The sequence below is a fragment of the Ailuropoda melanoleuca genome, chromosome 10, assembly GCF_002007445.2.
Source record: "Ailuropoda melanoleuca isolate Jingjing chromosome 10, ASM200744v2, whole genome shotgun sequence".
Classification (NCBI taxonomy): Eukaryota; Metazoa; Chordata; class Mammalia; order Carnivora; family Ursidae; genus Ailuropoda; species Ailuropoda melanoleuca.
Window position 1 is genome coordinate 40,845,139 of NC_048227.1, and position 21,137 is coordinate 40,866,275.

Below are 21,137 nucleotides of genomic sequence, written 5' to 3' on the forward strand. Positions count from 1 at the left end.
GTGAGGGAAAATGTGACTTTAAAATCAATGAAATATGGCAATAAGCACTCAATAAATATTTACCAAGTAAATAATTACAGACCTAGTAAAAGCATAACTTATTTTTACACCAAAATATGAATTTCCTAAACAAGACATAAAAGCACAAACTTTGAGAAGATCTAGTAAGTCTGATATCATGAAAATGAAAAACTCCCATGCCTCAGTAGATACTAATTTGCAAAAGATACTGTTTGTCACATACATAACCAAAAAAAGATCAGAATGCAGGAAAGATAATTAATTCCTACACATTAAGAAGACTGACAACCAAATAGAAAAATTATTCAAACTTACAATTAAATCTCAAAAGAAAAATCCAAACAAGTAAAAACGAACATATGAAGCAGGCTTAACTTCATTAGTAATAATGGAAAAGCAAATTAAAACAAGATCAGATGCCATTTCACACTCATCGAATCAGCAAAAATTTTAAACTCTGGTAATACCAACTGTGGTAAGTTGTTACACCTACTTCTGAGAGGAATTCAGCAACGTAGCAAATACACCTGAAGGTGCCAATTCAGTCAGAATCTCTATGATGTAGGTAGGGGTGAGGAACTGTGCTTTTTAAAAACACCTCAGGTGCTTACATCCCAAGAATGAGAATTGTCCTAGAGAAATTCTGATGTATGCACACAAGAATATGTAAACTGTTTAACAGTAGCATGACAGCAAAATGTGGAAACTCAAACGTTCATCAAAAGGAAGACAAATTCTGTATATTTATGCAAAGCAATACTCAATAGTAATTAAAGTGAATGAACTAAACCTGTGTGTATTAATACAGATAAATCTCAACAAAATAATGTGGAGTAAATGCTCAGTACCACAGCACAAGTACAGTATTTATAGAACACTAGAAACCTTGCAAAACAATACCACATATATTTTATGGACACACACATAGGTAGTAAGGTTATTAAAAACATTCACGGAAATAATAAACATCAAATACAGGGTAGAAGTTGCTTCTGGGTAAGAAGGTCAAAAACAGAATAAGTGGGGTGTGCATGAGAAACTTCTACTGGATCTGTAATGATTTCTTATTAAAAAGAAAGTGCAGTAAAAATGACAAAATGTTAAGCTTTCAACAAATCTGGTGGTCAGTTACATGTGTATTCCTCATATTATTACTTATACTTTTGTATACGCTGAAATTTTTCGTATTTTTTTAAAGAATTAGAAAGTTTGTTAAGTCAAGTCCCACATCGGGCTCCTTGCTCAGCGGAAAGAGTCTGCTTCTCCCTCTCCCTCTGCCTGCTGCTCTCACTGCTTGTGCTCTTTCTCTTTCTCTCTCTCTCTGTCAAATAAATAAAATCTTTTAAAAAAAATTTTTTAAATAAAGCAGAGCTCAATGTCAAAAGGCAGAGACAAAATTGTCCCCTTCACAACAAAACAATGCCACCCCCACCCTCTATGTCTCACTATGGGCCAATGAACATTATTCCAAAATCTGTGATAAGAGTAAGCCAATTCTAGAAAGCATTACTTCTGAGGCATATAGTAATCACAAACACACAAAATTAATATTTGATGGTTTCTGACCTTGAGTCTCTTAAATAGGAAACTGTTTGAAATCTATAAATTTAACAGAAATTGAAATATGTACATTGAAAATTTCCAGGAAAAAAATGCCTTTAAAGTGGATTAATGCAATCCTGAATATCAATACTGTAATTTAAAATATATACTCCAAAAAAGAACTCTTAAAAAATTTTGTTATAAATCTTCAAAATCCTAAAACTTAAACAACACTTTTAATTCCAGAATTCTTAATTGCTTTCAGTCGTTTGAATACTAAATGACTATGCAATTTGAATAATATATATCTAGAGGAATGATTATACCTTTTCATAGATGTACACTATTGAAAGAGTTTCTCACATTTACAGAAGTCATCTTGTACTGCCTAAATAATTTAGACACTGATACTATAATTAAACATGAACAGGCAGATTCTTGGCTTGTCTAAAACTATAGGAAATGGATAGAAAATAAAATTCCTATTTTTTGATATCTATTTATAACAGAATTTTGTATTTTGTTTTTAAGTTTCCTGCCTGTACTCATGAATAGCATATTTGTGCCCCAAAGTTATACATTCAATACCCATAATCAGCTTCTCTCTTTTTTTTTAAGTGAGAGTAATAAAACCTGTGGACTCCTTTTTTTGTGTACAGGATAACTAAAACCAAGAGTTTCCATCTTATAAAATTCTGTCTTATTTTACCAGTTAAACTATTTTTCTTTACTCACTTCAAGTATATAACAAAATCTAAAGACAAAGGAATGTGCAAAATTATTATTAAGGTATCAGATGAGTAACTAGAGTCACAATTTTTCTTCCCTACCATCTCTAAGGCAGTAACACTTTTTATTTGTAAAAACGTATCTGTTATCTCAGGGACAATTTTTATTTTATAAATTATATTAAAGGTACTTACATTGAATTTAATTATGTCATATATCAAATATCTAGGAACGGCCTGTCCGTTTACTCTGTCAATAATCATTTCCTTGAAAGAAAAGAGAAGGTTAAGTTTCTTCATACTTTAATGACAATTTTTTCAATTTGATTAAAATAAAACATACACACAGAAAGCACATAAACCATATATATATATATATATATATACAACCTGATGAAACATTAAAATGAACACACTTATACCCATTTCAAATCAACAGACTGTCAACATCCCAAAACTCCGTCATGAATTTATTCTGTATTGAAATAAAATCATATGACAATATCTCATTATGTTTTTTCTATTTGAATTACTATGCTACATTTTGTTTAATGTTTGAGTTCTAAGCAACTATTAGAATGAAGAAAGTACAAATTTTAAATTCCAAATATGAGGAATATTTTTTAAAATAATGTTGTTAAATCATTATTGCTTTAAATTTTGTTATAGGCCAACTACACCACAAAATCTGTAGGTATAAATGGTGCCCTTATTATAAAATATATTCCCCATGCAACCCATGCGGTCTTTCTTGGTCCCGTCCCTCTACTCTGATCAAAGAGAACAGGACAAGAGAATATATTACATACCATAGCTATAAAGTGAAAAAAAAAACTTAAATTCTGCACTTTCACAAAAAAGAGATAAAGGACATTAAAAGATAGGGGTGCCTGGGTGGCTTAGTCGGTTGAGTGCCTGACTCTTGGTTTTGGCTCAGGTCATGATTTCATGGTTCATGGGATCAAGCCCCACATACAGCTCCGTGCTCAGCGGGGAGTCTCCTTGGAGATTCTCTCCTTTTGCCCCTCTCTCCCCTCTCTCTCTCCACCCCCCCTAAAATAAATAAATCTTTTTTAAAAAAGATTATAGGTACATAATGCAATATTTTATAAAATTTTAATTATTAATAATACATTTTGACCTAAAATTATTTTTCTTTCCTCATATTCTTCCCAGGAAACTAAGCAGGGTTTTTGTTATCTAATTTCATGACAGGAAATCCACAAACAACCATTTAAAATTACAAAGAACACTCTGATTTAGGACAGATATACTTTAAGAAACTATTATTAATTAATTACTTTCCCAAATATGTATTTGTTATTCTGCAGACATTTATTTATGGTTATCATCCTGAACCCAACACATGGCATAATTTAAATCACTTCATTATCTTAAACTATTTACTAAATATTTTTACTTAAATACTTGTATCTGAGAATTTTATGAACCATCAGGTGGCACCAAAAACAGGTTTCAACTCATTTTATTGTCAAAAATGTGTGGATGTAAGTTAAGTGAACTTCCAGGTTCAGATAACAGACACACAGAATTTCTCTCCCAAATTACCTGATGAAATGAGCAAAAACATATATTCCTTTGAACATTAAAAATGGCAAAAAGGAAAATTTATTATCAGCAAACAAGTAAAAAGAAATATACAAGTAACCATTAAAAACTGAAAACTACCAAGGCTGTGATAAAACAAAAAGGCACAGCAGGATTCAGCTAAACCCTGAAGCCCACTAAACCCCCAGAAGCCCTACTTGTAAAATGACAAATTCTTGGTAATTGTCACTATTACATTCAAATGTAGATAGAAACAAACTCAGCAGTTATTCCTGTCTTTTTTCTCTCTTCTGATTGGAGTAATAAAAAGAGCACAATACTCCTTTTGCCTGAAGAAAGATGCCTACACTCCACAATGAATTGAAGAAATAACCTGAGCATTACTGGAATGATATATGGCTCCCAATTAGCTGAAGAAAACATTCACTAAAAGCTTTTTAAAAAGAACAGAACCCAGTGATTTTAACAAAAGACCCAATAACTAGGCTGAGTTCTTCCCAAATGACCTTCCCACCACAACGTCCCCCTTCCCCACAGCTGCCATCATTACCCTAGGCTACAGAAAAGTAGGTAAACATAAAATACCTAAGCTTAAAACTTAGCTAAGAAAATTGGAACCCGTGGGTACTGTTGCTGGGACTGTGAAATGGTACAACCACTATGAAGAGCAGTATGGCAGTTCCCTCAAAAAATTAATATTGTCCTCCATATGATCTATCTAGCAATCTCACCTCTGGGTATATATCTCAGAAAACTGAAAGCAGGGTTTTGAAGAGGTATTTGCACCCCTATGCTTATAACATCATTACTCCAATAGCTAACAGGTGGGAGCAGCCCAAATATCCATCAACAGATGAACAAATAAATGTGGTATACAGATGTAGCCGAATGTTACTCAGCCTTGAAAAGAAAGGAAAGCTATCACATGCTGCAACATGAATAAACTTTGAAGACACTATGCTAAGGAAAATAAGCCAGTCACAAAAAGACAAATCCTATATGAGTTCACTTATATGAGGTCTCTAAAGTAGTTAAAATCACAGAATTAGAAAGTAGAATGATGGTTCTCACAGGTGTACAGGTAATGAGGAACTATTTAATGGGTACAGAGTTGAGTTTTACAAGATAATGTTCTGGAGAACTGCTGCACAAAAATGTGCATACACTTAACACTACTGGACTGTAGCCTTAAAAATACGTAAGACAGTAAATGTTATGTTATATGGTTTTACCACAACACTAAATAAAAAAAATTTCTTAATAAAACCCAGTTAAGAAGGAAAAACAGATTTCCTCTCCTAACCAAACCAGAGAACCAGGAATTAGATTTATCATCCCACCTAAACAACCAAAGATGTGGACAAAATAGAGGAAGCAATAATTTCCAAGGCACCAGACATCCAACAATAAAGGACAGTAATCTCTAGAAGATAGTAAATAAACTATATGAGCACTAGAATTTTCCCAACTTATAGCCCAAGGGGTTTCCAGGCTTCAGTGCAGGCAGGGGGATCCCAGGTAAAGTTCAGCAGTCTCCCTGAGTTAAAAAAAAAAAAAAAAATAGAACAAGTTGTGTAGGGAGACCAAAAGGACTAGAGTTCTCAGGGCAGAGTGAGAGTGTAAGAGAGAGAGACAGAGAGACAGAGACAGAGAGAGAGATCTCCAGATAAAGAATGATAAATACCCTCAGTCAGACTTCCATCAATGTTCAGCAGAGTACGCATGAGAAAAGAACCACTCAAAAGCCTTGGAGGGAAAGTTGGGAATAATGCCTGTTCCTACCAGCCAAATTAATTCACAGGGCATTGAGTACTCGGAAGGATCCTGTCTCAGCAGAAAACAATTATCCCTAGACTAAACTCTACTCTAGCCTATCTACCAAATCTTAAAAGCAAGACTCAAAAGGTATAAACCAATTCCAAGTAAATTAACTGCATCCCAGAACAAACCTCAAAAATATAGTAATACAAAAATATCAAACCCCAACAAGGTAAACTTGAAAATGTCTAGCATCTAGTAAAAAATTAACAGGTATGCAAAGAGGCAAAGAAAAAAAAAATACAACCCATAAAGAGGAGAAAAATCAATCAAAATAGGCCCAAAACTAAGAAAGATGTTAGAATTAGCAGGCAAGAAAATTAAGGCAGGTGATTATAACAGTATTCCATATATTCCAAAAAGCCAAGTAGAGACACAGAAGACATTAAAAAGACTCAAAATGAATTTTCAGAGGTGAAAACTACAATGCCTGAAGTGAAAAATAGTATGGATGGGATGAAGAGCAATTTAGACACTGCAAAAGAAAAGATTAGTGAACTTGCAGACACAGCAATGGAAACTATCCGAAATCAAACAGAAAAAAGGTTGGGTTTATTTGTTTAAGATGTTATATTTGACAGAGAGAAAGAGAGCACAAGCAGGGGAAGCAGCAGGCAGGGGGAGAGGGAGAAGCAGGCCCCCCATCCCGCGGAGTAGGGAGCCTGATGCGGGGCTCAATCCCAGGACCCTGGGATCATGACCTGAACCAAAGGCAGACGCTTAACTGACTGAGCCACCCAGGCTCCTGTTTGTTTTTTGTTTTTTGTTTTTTTTTTTTTAAATGAAAAGAACAATAAACAAATCTTCAAACATGTGAAGGGTAGAAATAATGGCAAAATAAATTCTACTTTTAAGGAAAACTGTAAACCCATAGATAAAAGATGCTCAACAAACCCTAAACATAAAAAAACCTGAAGAAAACTACAAGATACATCAACTTCATATTGCTCAAGAATTTGTTAGAAATTGCTGCATTGTCAGCAATTGCTCCAGGCTGCTATGGAGAAACTTGCAGCTTAAATCCTTCATTAGGGGTCCCACCAAAAAAGTAAGTTAATAAATAAATAATTAATTAATTAAATAATAAATAAATAAATAATAAATAATTAATAAATAAATAATTTTTTTAAAAATTCCACATGTTTGACTTTCCCATCCTCTGTACTTTTCTATATTCCATTTTCTTTTTTTGAAGTCCCCAGGTATCCATCCATTTTCTTTTTTTGAAGTCCCCAGGTATCCACCCTTCTACCTATCCATCCAATATTTCCTGAGCCCAAACTATGTATTAGATATAGCTCTAAATGCTGTAGAAATTAAGCATACAGTCCCTACCTTCAAAGAAGAGTCCCAGGAAGAGAAGAAAATATATAAGTAGCTGCGTTCAATGAAGAATTCAAGTTTTAACAATAGATGGCTATATAGAGTGACCATGCAGCTTACTGTCTATATCAGAATACTTCTGAGAATGAAACAGATTCCTATTAATAACTACACCAAGACAAGAGATATAAACCTATACTATTTCAGCCAAATAAGGACATATGGTATAAGCTTAACAAGGAGTAGTTATTTCTAACTGAAGAATAACAGAAAGGTTTGATAATAAGACTTTGTGACCCATTAGTCAAATCCTCAAAGATAGAAGCAGATATTTCCTAGAAGGATGGTAAATGAGCCAAATTACATTACAAAGGCATGAAAAATGGTGGTTTTGAGTAAACTGTCCAAAGCTCAGTATACATGGAGCATATCGTTCAAGGGTCACAATCAAAGACAATGCTAAAGACATAGGCATGGCCCAGATATAAAGATTAAGTTTAGTAGTTTGGTTTCATGATATAGGCAGTGGGGAACCATTGAAGGGTTTTAATGAGAGGAAGTAATTAACTGTTCTCTGGAAACCTGTAGACCTTCAAAGCTCATCTCAAAGGTGACCCATTCCTCGAAATCCTTTCAACTAAGGCCCACTTGATTCTAATTATCACAGTCCACCGAGGTGATGAAATGTTCTGGAATTAGATAGGGGTACAGGTTATACAATCTTGTGAATATACTAAAGACTACCAAATTATACAACTTAAAAGGATGAATCTTATAGTATGTGAATTATATTTCAATTTTTAAAAATAAAACTAAATTTTTAAAAAATCCTAAAGCAGTGCTTCAGAATGAAGGAAAATGACGGAACCCTAGATACATAGCATATGTTAAATGTCAGCTATATATATATATATATATTGATTATATACATTCTGTAACTAAACACACAACAAAATGACTGAAAATACAACAAAATGTTAAAATGTAACCTCTTCTTGAGAGTTGAGTTTTTCTACTTTGTGATGTACACTTTGTAAAATTTCAACAATGAGTATGCATATTCCTTTACAAAAAAAATTAACAGCTGAAAAGTCACGCCATTTTTCCAAGATTCTTGCTATTAACTTTGGTGATTAACTGTTACATTCTCCTCTCAGTCTCAATATAAAATCAACTGAATTTCACTGATTTTTTCAAACGAATTAATGCCATATTTCTAAACTCCTATTTTCCAAATTTTGTGGGTCAAAGAACATAATTTAGAGAGCAAAACAAAAGCTTCAATGCTCACATCTGACAGCCAGACAATTAGGTAGTTTGAGTTATTCTTGGATTTGGAATTTTACAAAAACAATTTGCAAATGAAAATGTAGAAGAAACAGGAAACTACAGAGGACTGTTTTAATTAACTAACTGGAAAAACAGATATGGCAACTATAATTCTGGTCCAAGTAAATTGACATCATGAATCATATTGCTATTTTAAAACTTTGCAAGAGTCTATTATGCAGCTTTCATTTGTCCAAGTTTGGGGTGAAAATAAATAGTATTGCTCAGTTAAATCTGCAGATAGTTAAACATCTAATTTTTAAGCATTATTTCGTACCTGGAATGCCCTCAGGCCGTGTCCAACAAAAATCTCTTTCTAAAGAAATCTTTCCATATCTAATGCCAATTCTTCTATAAAACATCTTTCATTCCAAACTAACTAGATTTAATTTATTTCTCCTCTAAACCACCACTGGACTTTTAAAATACTAATCATCAAGTTATTGTTATATCTGAAGGTCTCCTCCATCTCTACCAATTTTTCTCCACCCTTACCAAATGAAGTAAAAAGTCTCAAGGGTAAGGTCTTTTTTTCAACCCTCTGCACTCTTGGCACAGAAACTTGAACATGAAGGTCATTCAAAAAATATTAGTTCGATGATAAACTATGCTAAGCTGCGGCAAATGCTTTAACTTAAGCGTCTTTTTCTTCCTTTTATTTTATTGATTATAATGCTAAAAAACTATATCTTAAATGAGGGTAACAAAAACAAAAATGTTCTTGCTAATCCTGTGAAATGACTACCACAGCTGCCACACTAGCTGTGCAGTTTACAAACAGCACAACTCCAGGGGTGCCAGTCACTCTAACTATAATAAGAATGGCGCACCCTGGAGATGTGCAGCACACAACACTTCCAACCTTACATAGTGGTTCTGTCAACCACAGGCGGTCTGTGTGCTGCACAAACACACACACATATATGTCCTAAATGTTTATGTTAAACAAATAAGTGTTTTATGCACGTGATTTTCATTAGGATCATCCTATCATTGAGAATTTAAGTAAACATTCACAAGCCACTTCCTAGAGTGGATAAAAACCAAAAACAGAGGAGCAAATTTCATCTTAAGACAAGAAAGCATTCTCATACAAATTCCAGAGAATTATTAGCCACATGTAATTCAATCTGGCTCATGAAAAAGATTCAACATTGAAGAAAGGTTAGAAATTTTTAAAATATAAGTAGTACTCCATAGAAAGGAGACCTGCAGTTGTGAGAAGTTATAATAAAGATGTAGCGTTCCTTTTTCCTCCCAAGAAAGGCAGTGAATGTGTGGCAAAGAGATAAACCATACAACCACAAACAGCAAAGAGAAAGATGAATGATCTGAAGGCAAGCCTACCAGGGATCACTCTGCAGAGAAAGGTATAAGCTTACTGTTGATAAATATGCACATGAAGTACAGCCTAACTCCTTAATCAAATAGCCTAGTCAGGGGCGCCCGGGCAGCTCAGCCGTTAAGTGCCTTTGGATCAGGGCGTGATCCCAGCATTCCGGGATCCAGCCCCACATCAGGCTCCTCCACTGGGAGCCTGCTTCTTCCTCTCCCACTCCCCCTGCTTGTGTGTTCCCTCTCTCGCTGGCTGTCTCTCTGTCAAATAAATAAATAAAAACTTTTTAAAAAAACCAAAAACAAACAAATAGCCTATTCACCCAAAAGCTAAAGAGAGCAAAATCCAAGTGGCAAACCTCAGAATAGCCAGGAAACTGGGTGCTCTTGGACTACCAAACATTAAACTGTATGCTTCAGTCAAAGTATTAAAATCAATCTAAAACTACCACTGAAAGACCAAAATACCAATAGAATGAGAAAACAAATCAAGAAAGAAACAACGATATGTAAGGGAATCCCCTATACAATAAAAATTGTATATCCAATTAAAAAGGAAAAATAGATTAACTGAATGGTGTTGAGACAACAGTTTAGACAGTAGGAAATAAATAAAATCATACACTTATCCACTCCTTTTATCAAAATGTATTTCAGATAGATCAAATATTTAAATATACAAATGAAACCATAAAAGTACTAGGAGGGAATACAGGGGAGTATTATAATAATTATAAAGTAAAAATATGAACAATAGGAAGAAAAATAAGTAAAAATTTCTTAAAATGACACAAAATCCAGATACTAAAAACTAAAATGTTCATAATTTTACCTACATAAATTTACCTATATAAATTTAAACTTGTGCCAAAAAAACACCAAAAAAGTAAAATACATTTTTTTCAAAATATGTGTCACAAATAAACAAATATATGTGTCAAAAAATGTGTCACAAATAAACAAAAATTTCTTATAAATCAGTAAGAAAAAGATGAACACCCAATAGAAAAACATATAAAGGATATGAGCCAGCAACTCACAGAAGAAAAACGATGACTCATAAAGAAGTGACAAAATGTTAAACCTCATTAACAATTCACATAAATGCAAAAAGAGTAAACATTTATTTACTATGTAACAGACACTATTATCAGCACTTTATAAACTATCCAACTTTATTTTCACAACAGCACCAAAATTTAAGTACGGTCTTTAGCCTCCCTTCACTACAGATGAAAAACTGAATAAATTATTTAAATCCCTCATATACTAACTGATGAAGCTAGTAAGGCACCAACAGTTAGAGTCAGAGCTCTTAACCACTATGCTATACTGTCCCATAAACTAGAAAAGAATTCCCTTCCCTCATCAAATTAGAAAATAGTCAATTTTCAAAACCCAGTGTTTTGACAGTGTACAAATCCTTTAAATATGGTTGGTAGATTTGTGCACAGGTTCAAACTTTCTGGAAAGAAGGGTACCAATTACACCTGTCAATATTTACAATGGGCACGCCCTCAAACGTAGCATACTTCCACAAGGCAGAGCCTCTTACCATCCCCCCCTCAGGAGCACTACTCCTCTTGCAATCCAAGCTGTAGTAATGTCAATGAGTGCCTGGTCTCCACTGTCATTCTCCCATGTGTACGTAACTCAGGCAAGGCCCTTTGGACTCTTCCCTGGGATTAACATATGGATGTTGAAAGAAAAAGTTCCCTTTCTGCTTGCACTACAATGCAACCTGCCTCTTATGTGAAAGAGCCTTCATGAAGAATGAGACCAAACAGACAAGTAAAGCAAAGGAGAATGACAGAGAGCCTGGTCCGTATCCTTTGAGGCCCCAGATCCAACCTGAAGCAGGCCAAGCTGAAACAATTATTTGGGCCAATCAAGTTCTTTTCTTCCTCAGTTAAACTTTAAGTTGGACTTCAGTTACTTGCAATCAAAAGATTCTTTTTTTTTTTAAAGATTTATTTATTTATTCAACAGAGATAGAGACAGCCAGCGAGAGAGGGAACACAAGCAGGGGGAGTGGGAGAGGAAGAAGCAGGCTCATAGCAGAGGAGCCTGATGTGGGGCTCGATCCCATAACGCCGGGATCACGCCCTGAGCTGAAGGCAGACTCTTAACCGCTGTGCCACCCAGGCGCCCCGCAATCAAAAGACTCTTAATACACATTATAATCTCACCTCTAAGAATCTTATAAATGTGCACAATTGTGGAGGAATCCAAGATGGCAGAGAAGGAGGAGCCCTTAATTTCGACCAGTCCCATGAATTCAGCTAGACAGATGTCAAATCATTCTGAACACCTGAGAACTCAACCAGAGATCCAAGAAAAGAATACCTACAATTCTACAAAGAGAAAAGCAACCACTTTCTGTAAGGTAGGAGATGCGGAGAAGGGCATCCGAGGCTATATATAGTAAGATAAATCACAGCGGGGGGAGCCTCCATCAGACGGCTACCGGCAAATGATAGAGCAGCAGAGCACAAAATTGGAACTTTTAGAGGTCTGCTCCAGTGAGGTACGTCACTCAGGTGGCTAAGGGAGGGCAGAACCCTAGCTGGGACAGTGTGGTCTCAGGATCCCTGGGGTCACAGGAAGACCAGGGGTACCTGAGTACTGCAGAGGTCCCAGGCATCAGAGGAGGGAAGCCAGCTGCAGTGAGCCCAGGAGTGGGCTCTCAGCTCCAGGTTGCCATAAACCGCAAACTGTGGCACAGTCAGGCAACTGCTCTCCTACCAGGAGCCCAACAAGCACCAGAACTGGAAAGACCCCACTGCCTCCCCAGGGAAAAAGTGGCGGGGGAGCACGCTGCAGTTGTCTACAGGGTTTGGAGGCTCAAAACAGGGTCGTGTGCCTGAGACAGAAACACCGGGTCACAAGCCAGGTGAGCATGGAGTGCGGAAGGAGACCAGAGACACAGGAGTGATTGACTGTTTTTCTCTGAGGGCACACTAAGGGCTGGGCCCCTGAGCATTCAGCTCTGGGGCGAGAGTAGGAGGACACCAATTTCATTCTCAAGCTCTAAAGCTGCACAGAAAGCCTTCAGGGAACAGAAGCCACAGAGAGAAAACCTGAGCACTGTTTAGGCCCCGGCAAGGGTGATACAATTCCGCCTGGGGCAAACGCACTTGAGAATGAACGGAACAGGCCCCTCCCCCAGAAGATCAGCGAGAACATCCAGCCAAGACCAAGTTTACCATCAATGAATTAGAACTGCAAAACTCCAGCGCTAGGAGAATATAGCACCTAGAATTCATGGCTTTTCCCCCATGATTCTCTAGTCTTTCAACTTTAATTTTTTTTCTGTCCTTTATAACCAGTTTCTTATTATATCAACTCCTTTTTGAAATCTTTAATTTTCATTTTTTCATTTACAATCTATCCCTTCATTGTACTTTATCTCATTTTTGCATATATATATATATATACACACACATATATATATAAGATTTTCTTTCTTTATAATTTTGGGATACTAACAGAACAAAATACACCAAAAATATAGTGTTATGGCACTGTTCTATTCACCCGTCTGATCATATTCTACTTTTTGTTGTTTTTTATTTTCTTTTTTTTTGTCTTGTTAAAGCGTTTATTTCCATCTTTACACTTACATTCTATTCTTTCAATTTATTTAATTTTATTTTTCTATATATAAGAAGTTTTTCTTTCTTTACAATTTTGAGATGCAGTTTCTTCTAACAAACTGACCAAAATACACACAGGAGACAGCTTATTGCTCTGTTCTCTCCACACGTCTGTTTATATCCCTTCCATTTTGCTGTTGTTTTTTTTTCTCTTTCATTTTTTTCTTGTCTTTTAATTTCCATGTTTATAATTACATTCCATCCTTTCATTGTATTTAATTTTATTCTTGTACATATATAAGTTTCTCTTTGTTTACAATTTTGGGATCTAGTTTTCGAAAAAACAGACCAAAATACACATGGAATCCAGTGTATTGCTCTATTCTGCTCACCTGTCTGATTAGATTCTCTTTTTTTTCTCCTTTTTTTTCCCCCTCCCAGTTTCAGGTCTCTTCTGATTTCTTTAGTGTATACTTCTCTGGGGTCGTTGTTGCCATTTTAGTATTTTGTTCTCTCATTCAGCTATTCTTCACTGGACAGAATGACAAGATGGAAAAACTCAACTCAAAAAAAGAGAACAAGATGCAGTACTGACTGCCAGGGACCTAATCAAAATGGACATTAGTAAGATGTCGGAACAGGAGTTCAGAATAATGATTATAAATATAGTAGCTGGGCTTGAAAAAAGCATAGAAGACACTAGGAGAATCCCCTTCCAGAGAAATAAAACAACTAAAATCTAATCAAGTCAAAATCAAAAAGGCTATTAAAATGAGATTCGATCAAAAATGGAGGCTCTAACTGCTAGGATAAATGAGGCAGAAGAGAGAATTAGTGATATAGAAGACCTAATGATGGAGAATAAAGAAGCTGAGAAAAAGAGAGATACACAACTACTGGATCACAAGAAGAGAATTCCAGAGACAGGTGATAACATAAAGCAAAACAATATTAGAATAATTGGGATCCCAGAAGAAGGGGAAAGAGATGGGGGGCAGAAGGTACACTGGAACAAATTATAGCGGAGAACTTCCCAAATCTGGGGAAGGAAACAGGCATCAAAATCCAGGAGGCACAGAGAACCCCCCTCAAAAATCAATAAAAACAGGTCAATGCCCTGACATATAATAGTGAAACTTAGAAATCCCAGAGACAAAGAGAAAATCCTAAAAGCAGCTCAGGACAAGAGGTCTATAACCTACAAGGAAGAAACATTAGATTGGCAGCAGACCTACCCACAGAGACCTGGTAGGCCAGAAAGGGCTGGCATGATATATTCAGGGTGCTAAATGAGAAAAATAAGCAGCCAAGAATACTTTATTCAGCTAGGATCCCATTCAAAATAGAAGGAGTGATAAAAAGCTTCCAGGACAAACAGAAACTAAAAGCATTTGTGATCACCAAACTGGCCTTACAAGAAATATTGAAAGGGGTCCTCTAAGAACAGCGAGAGCACAAAAGTAACATAGACCAGAAAAAAACAGAAACAATATACACTAACAGTCATTTTCCAGGTAATACAATGGCACTAAATTTCTATCTTCAGTAGTTACACAGAATGTGCTAAATGTCCTAATCAAAAGACAAAGGGCATCAGACTGGATAAAAAAACCAAGACCCATCAATATGCTATCTGCAAAAAGAATTTTAGACCCAAAGACACCTCCAGATTGAAAGTGAGGGGGTGCAAAAGCATTTATTATGCTAATGAACATCAAAAGAAAGCTGAGGTGGCAATCCTTCTATCACACAAATTAGATTTTAAACCAAAGACTGGAATAAGAGATGAGGAAGGACACGATATCATAATTAAAGGGTCTATCCAACAAGAAGATCTAACAATTATAAATACTGATGCCCCTAACATGGGAGCAGCCAACTATATAAGCCAATTAATAACAAAATCAAAGAAACACATGGATAATAATACAATAGTTTATTGATTTCTTAGGGAACATTAATACTCCCCTCACTGCAATGGACAGATTATCTAAGCAGAAGATCAACAGGGAAATAAGGGTTTGAATGACACACTGGACCAGATGGACATCACAGATATATTCAAAACATTCCACCCAAAAGCAACAGAATACACAAACTTCTTGAATGCACATGGAACACTTTCCAGAATAGATCACATCCTGGGTCACAAATCCAGTCTCAACTTGTATCAAACGATTGGGATCATTCCCTACATATTTTCAGACCACCATGCTTTGAAACTGGAATTCAATCACAAAAGGAAAGTTGGAAAGAACTCAAATACATGGAGGCTAAAGAGCATCCTACTAAAGAATGAACAGGTCAACCAGTAAATTAAAGAAGAATTAAGAAAATTCATGGAAACAAATGAAAATGAAAACACAACTATTCAAAACCTCGGGAATGCAGCAAAGGCGGTCCTAAGAGGGAAGTATGTAGCACTACAAGCCTGTCTCAAGAAACAAGAAAGGTCTCAAACACACAACCTAATCTTACACCTAAATGACCTGGAGAAAGAACACCAAACAAAGCCTAACCCCAGCAAAAGAAGAGAAATAATAAAGATCAGGGCAGAAATCAATGAAACAGAAACCAAAAGAACAGTAGAACAGATCAATGACACTGGGGGCTTGTTCTCTGAAAGAATAAGACTGATACACACCTGGACAGACTTAACAAAAACAAAATAGAAAGGACCCAAATTAATAAAATCATGAATGAAAGAGGAGAGACCACAACCAACACCAAAGAAATATAAACAATTATAAGAACATATTGTGAGCAGCTATATGCCGACAAATTAGGCAATCTGGGAGAAATGGATGCATGCCTATAGACGTATAAACTACCAAAACTGAACCAGGAAGAAACAGATAACCTGAACAGACCCATAACCAGTAAGGACATTGAAACAGTAATCAAAAATCTCCCAACAAACAAGAGCCCAGGGCCACATGCCTTCACATGGGAATTCTACCAAACATTTAAAGAATTTATACCTATTCTTCTGAAGCTGTTTCAAAAAATTTAAATGGAAGGAAAACTTCCATTAATAGGAAGAGCAAACTCTTTCTATGAGGCCAGCATTGCCTTGATCCCAAAACCACATGAAGACTCCCATCAAAAAGGAGAATTACAGACCAATATCCCTGATGAACATGGATGCAAAATTTCTCACCAAAATACTAGCCAACAGGATCCAACAGTGCATTAAAAGGATTATTCACCACGACCTGGTGGGGTTTATACCTGGGATGCAAAGACGGTTCAACATTCATAAATCAGTCAACGTGACAGATTACACTAACAAAAGAAGAGACAAAACCATATGATCCTCTCAATACATGCAGAAAAAGCATTTGACAAAATACAGCATCTTTTCTTGATTAAAACTCTTCACAGTATAGGAATAGATGGAACATAACTCAATATCATAAAAGTCATCTATGAAAAGCCCACAGAGAATAGCATTCTCAATAGGGAAAAACTGAGAGCTTTTCCCTTAAGGTCAGGAACAAAGTAGGGATGTCCATTATCACCACTGCTGTTCAACATAGTACTAGAAGTCCTAGCCTCAGCAATCAGACAAAACAAAGAAATAAAAGGCATCCAAATTGGCAAAGAAGTCAAGCTCTCACTCTTTGCAGATGACACGGTACTCTATGTGGAAAACCCAAAGGACTCCATCCCAAAATTGCTAGAACTCATACAGTAATTCAGCAAAGTGGCAGGATATAAAATCAATGCACAGAAATCACTTGCGTTTCTATACACTAACAATGAGACAGAGGAAAGAGAAATTAAGGAATCCATCCCATTTACAATTGCATCCAAAAACCATAGGATACTTAGGAATAAACCCAACCAAAGAAGCAAAGGATCTGTACTCAGAAAACTATAGAATACTCATGAAAGAAATGGAGGAAGACACAAAGAAATGGAAAAACGTTCCATGCTCGTGGATTGGAAGAACAAATATTGTTAAAATGGCTATGCTACCTAGAGCAATCTACACATTCACTGCAATCCCTACCAAACTATCATCAACTTTTTTCACAGAGCTGGAACAAATAATCCTAAAATTTGTATGGAACCAGAAAAGACCCCAAATAGCCAGGGGAATGTTGAAAAAGAAAACCAAACATGGTGGCATCACAATTCCAGATTTCAAGCTCTATTACAAAGCTGTAATCATCAAGACAGTATGGTATTGGCACAAAAACAGACACACAGATGAACAGAACAGAATAGAGAGCCCAGGAATGGACCATCAATTCTGTGGTCAACTAATCTTCAACAAAGCAGGAAAGAATATCCAACAGAAAAAAGACAGTCTCTTCAATGAATGGTGTTGGGAAAATTGGACAGCCACATGCGGAAGAGTGAAACTGGACCACTTTCTCACACCATATACAAAAATAGGCTCAAAATGTATGAAGGACCTAAATGCGAGACAGGAATCTATCAAAAGCCTAGAGGAGAGCACAGGCAGCAACCTCTGTGACCTCAGCTGCAGCAACTTCTTGCTAGACATGGGAAACAAAGGCAAAAATGAACTATTGGGACTTAATCAAGATAAAAAGCTTTTGCACACCAAAGGAAACAGTCGACAAAACCACAAGACAACCGATAGAATGGAAGAAGATATTTGCAAATGACATATCAGATAAAGGGCTAGTATACAAAATCTATAAAGAACTTATTAAACTCAACACCCAAAGAACAAATAATCCAATCAAGAAATGGGCAGAAGACATGAACAGACACTTCTCCAAAGGAAACATCCAAATGGCCAACAGACACATGAAAAAGTGCTCGACATCCCTTGGCATCAGGGAAATACAAATCAAAACCACAATGAGATACCACTTCACACCAGTCAGAATGGCTAAAATTAACAAGTCAGGAAATGACAGATGTTGGTGAGGATGTGGGGAAGAGGGAACTCTCTTACACTGTTGGTGGGAATGCAAGCTGATGCAGCCACTCTGGAAAACAGTATGGAGGTTCTTCATAAAGTTGAAAATAGAGCTACCCTAAAACCCAGCAATTGCACTACTGGGTATTTACCCCAAAGATACAAATGTAGTTATCAGAAGGGGTACCTCTACCCCAATGTTTATAGCAGCAACATGCCCAATAGCCAAACGATGGAAAGAATGCAGATGTCCATCAACAGATGAATGGATAAAGAAGATGGCATATATATATACACATACACACACACACATGCATGCATGCACATACATGCTGAATATTATTCAGCCATCAAAAAAATGAAATCTTGCCACGTGGAATGATGTGGATGGAACTATATGGTATTATGCTAAGTGAAATAAGTCAATCAGAGAATGACAATTACCATATGATCTCACTGATATGTGGAATTTAAGAAACAAAACAGATGACCATAGGGGAAGAGAGGAAAAAATAAGAAAATCAGAGAGGAAGGCAAACCATAAGAGACTCTTAATCATAGGAAACAAACTACAGGTTGCTGGGGGAGGGGCGGAGGGATGGGATAACTGGGTGATGGACATTAAGGAGGGCACGTGATGTGATGAGCCTGGGTATTATATAAGACTGATGAATCAGAGACCTATACCTCTGAAATCAATAATACATTATACGTTAATTAACTGAATTAAAATTTTAAAAAATGTTTTTAAAAAATTGCACAATTGTGAAAGGAAAAAAGTATAAGGACATGCATTCAAGTGTCTTCCAATTAAAAAAAAAAAAAACTACAAAAAAAAAACTAAAAAAAATCAAAATATCCACCAAGAGAGGGCTGGCTAAATAAATTACAGAACTATTTCTTAAACTTGCCTGATTAAAACCACCTGGGTACTTATTAAGTACAGATGACTCTGATCAATGGGAGAGTCTAATTCATTAGGTTGAGGCTGGGTTATTGAGATGGGTCATATTTTTAAAGAGCATCCACTACAATTTTCACAGTCAAGATAGTTTGGATAGCCCAAATTATGATGTTTACATATACAATGGTATACCATTCAGACATTTATGTGAGAAAGACATCCAAATCAAATTGCTACGTGGGAGAAAAAGACAAGTCACAAAACACATGTACCATTTGGTTCTTTTCATACAAAAAATTTAACTATACATGGGTATACATATTCCACCAGGGCACTCATTTTCAACCAAGGCAGAGGTCTCATGATTATTCAGAATCTTACTGGACTATAAAGGAACCCAACTACACTAAAGAATCTATGTTCTGAGTTGCTATTACTAATATGAATGTTACATTCCACAGGAACAGACATAAGATTGAACTCTGTCACAGAGAATAGTCTGGAATAAAGTTCATCAAAATGGTAACAGAAGTTATTCCAATAGTAGGTCTAGTGATTTTTACCAGCTTTTTCCTAATATTCTATATTATTTTAATTTTTATTTACAATGAACAGATATTTTCAGAATTGGGAAGAAGAAGCAGTTTATATAGGAGAAAGTTAAAATATTTTTAATCAAGTAATTTTATGGTTATTAAATATATTTTCTGAAATGGAAAAATTCAGGGGTGCCTGGGTGGCTCAGTCGTTAAGCATGATCCCAGGGTCCTGGAATTGAGCCCCACATCAGGCTCCCTGATCAGCGGGAAGCCTGCTTCTCCCTTCCCACTCCCGCTGCTTCTGTTCCCTCTCTTGTTGTCTCTCTCTCTGCCAAATAAATAAATAAAATCTTTAAAAAAAAAAAAAAGGGAAAATTCTTTTCAGCTTTTAAAATTCAAATGTAAAAGTACAGTGGTTGCTTTCAAAGGCATGACTCTCTTCAAACAAGAACTATTAGTTTGTATAGCTAAAGAGCCAGAAAGTGTGACACGTTGTATCACGTAATTAAAATTCAACTGACAAGTAAAATAATAAAATAAAATTAAGTCTTTTCTTTTTTTTTTTTTTAAAGATTTTATTTATTTATTTGACAGAGATAGAGACAGCCAGCGAGAGAGGGAACACAAGCAGGGGGAGTGGGAGAGGAAGATGCAGGCTCACAGCAGAGGAGCCTGATGTGGGGCTCGATCCCATAACGCCGGATCACGCCCTGAGCCGAAGGCAGACGCTCAACCGCTGTGCCACCCAGGCGCCCCAAATTAAGTCTTTTCAACAAGAATTATTTTTTCAATCACAAGGAGCAAAAAAAAAAAATTAAGATTTAATTTTGTTCACTTATTCTCATAGCCAAGACAATGATCAAGTGAGAGTAAGTGAAGGTAAGAGATAAATAAAATTTAACATCCTAATAAAAAACTGGATTACCTTCTTTATAAGTCAATTATACCTCAAAAAGATATTTAAAAAACTAGATTATAAGTTTCCTATTTAATTAATAAAAGTACACATTTAGGGGCGCCTTTAGTCAGTTAAGCGTCCAACTCCTGATTTCGGTCATGATCTTGTAAGACTGAGCCCCACTTCAGGCTCCACGTTGACACGGATCCTGCTTAAGATTTTTTGTCTCCCTCTTCCTCTGTCCCTCTCCACTCTAAAAAGGAAAACCATACTTACTTGTAAGAAAAAGAAAAATAGCAGTGTCTAATTTAAAAAAACAAACAAACAAACATATGACTTACCCCATCCAAGAGAGTATTTGATAAATGTATACGGAGATCTTTACGAAATGGAAATTCCAGATTTGAAACATGAAACACTGAATTATCTCTATCAATCATAAAAACTTCATTTGTGCCATCAATCAACATCATATACCTGTAAACGAAACATTTTAAAGATAATATTAACAGTATAATTCAAATATAGGATCATAAGAAATAAGTTATAAGTTATTTTTCCTTAGCTGCACAGAATAATGTTCACTGGAGTGCCCCAACCCCAACAATTACCATTCAGATTAAAGTACCACAAAT

General features: G+C 35.9%; 1 protein-coding gene across 1 annotated transcript in view; it reads right to left on the minus strand.

The window, feature by feature from the left end:
- The window catches only part of RNGTT (RNA guanylyltransferase and 5'-phosphatase), a 313,058-nt gene that overhangs the window by 209,987 nt on the left and 81,934 nt on the right, over positions 1-21,137 (minus strand). Inside the window, exons 9-10 of the mRNA XM_002922658.4 lie at positions 20,844-20,979; positions 2,487-2,558 (exon numbers count right to left, since the gene is read on the minus strand). Coding sequence (XP_002922704.1) covers positions 2,487-2,558; positions 20,844-20,979 — 208 coding nt within the window. The remainder of the gene's footprint in view (positions 1-2,486; positions 2,559-20,843; positions 20,980-21,137) is intronic.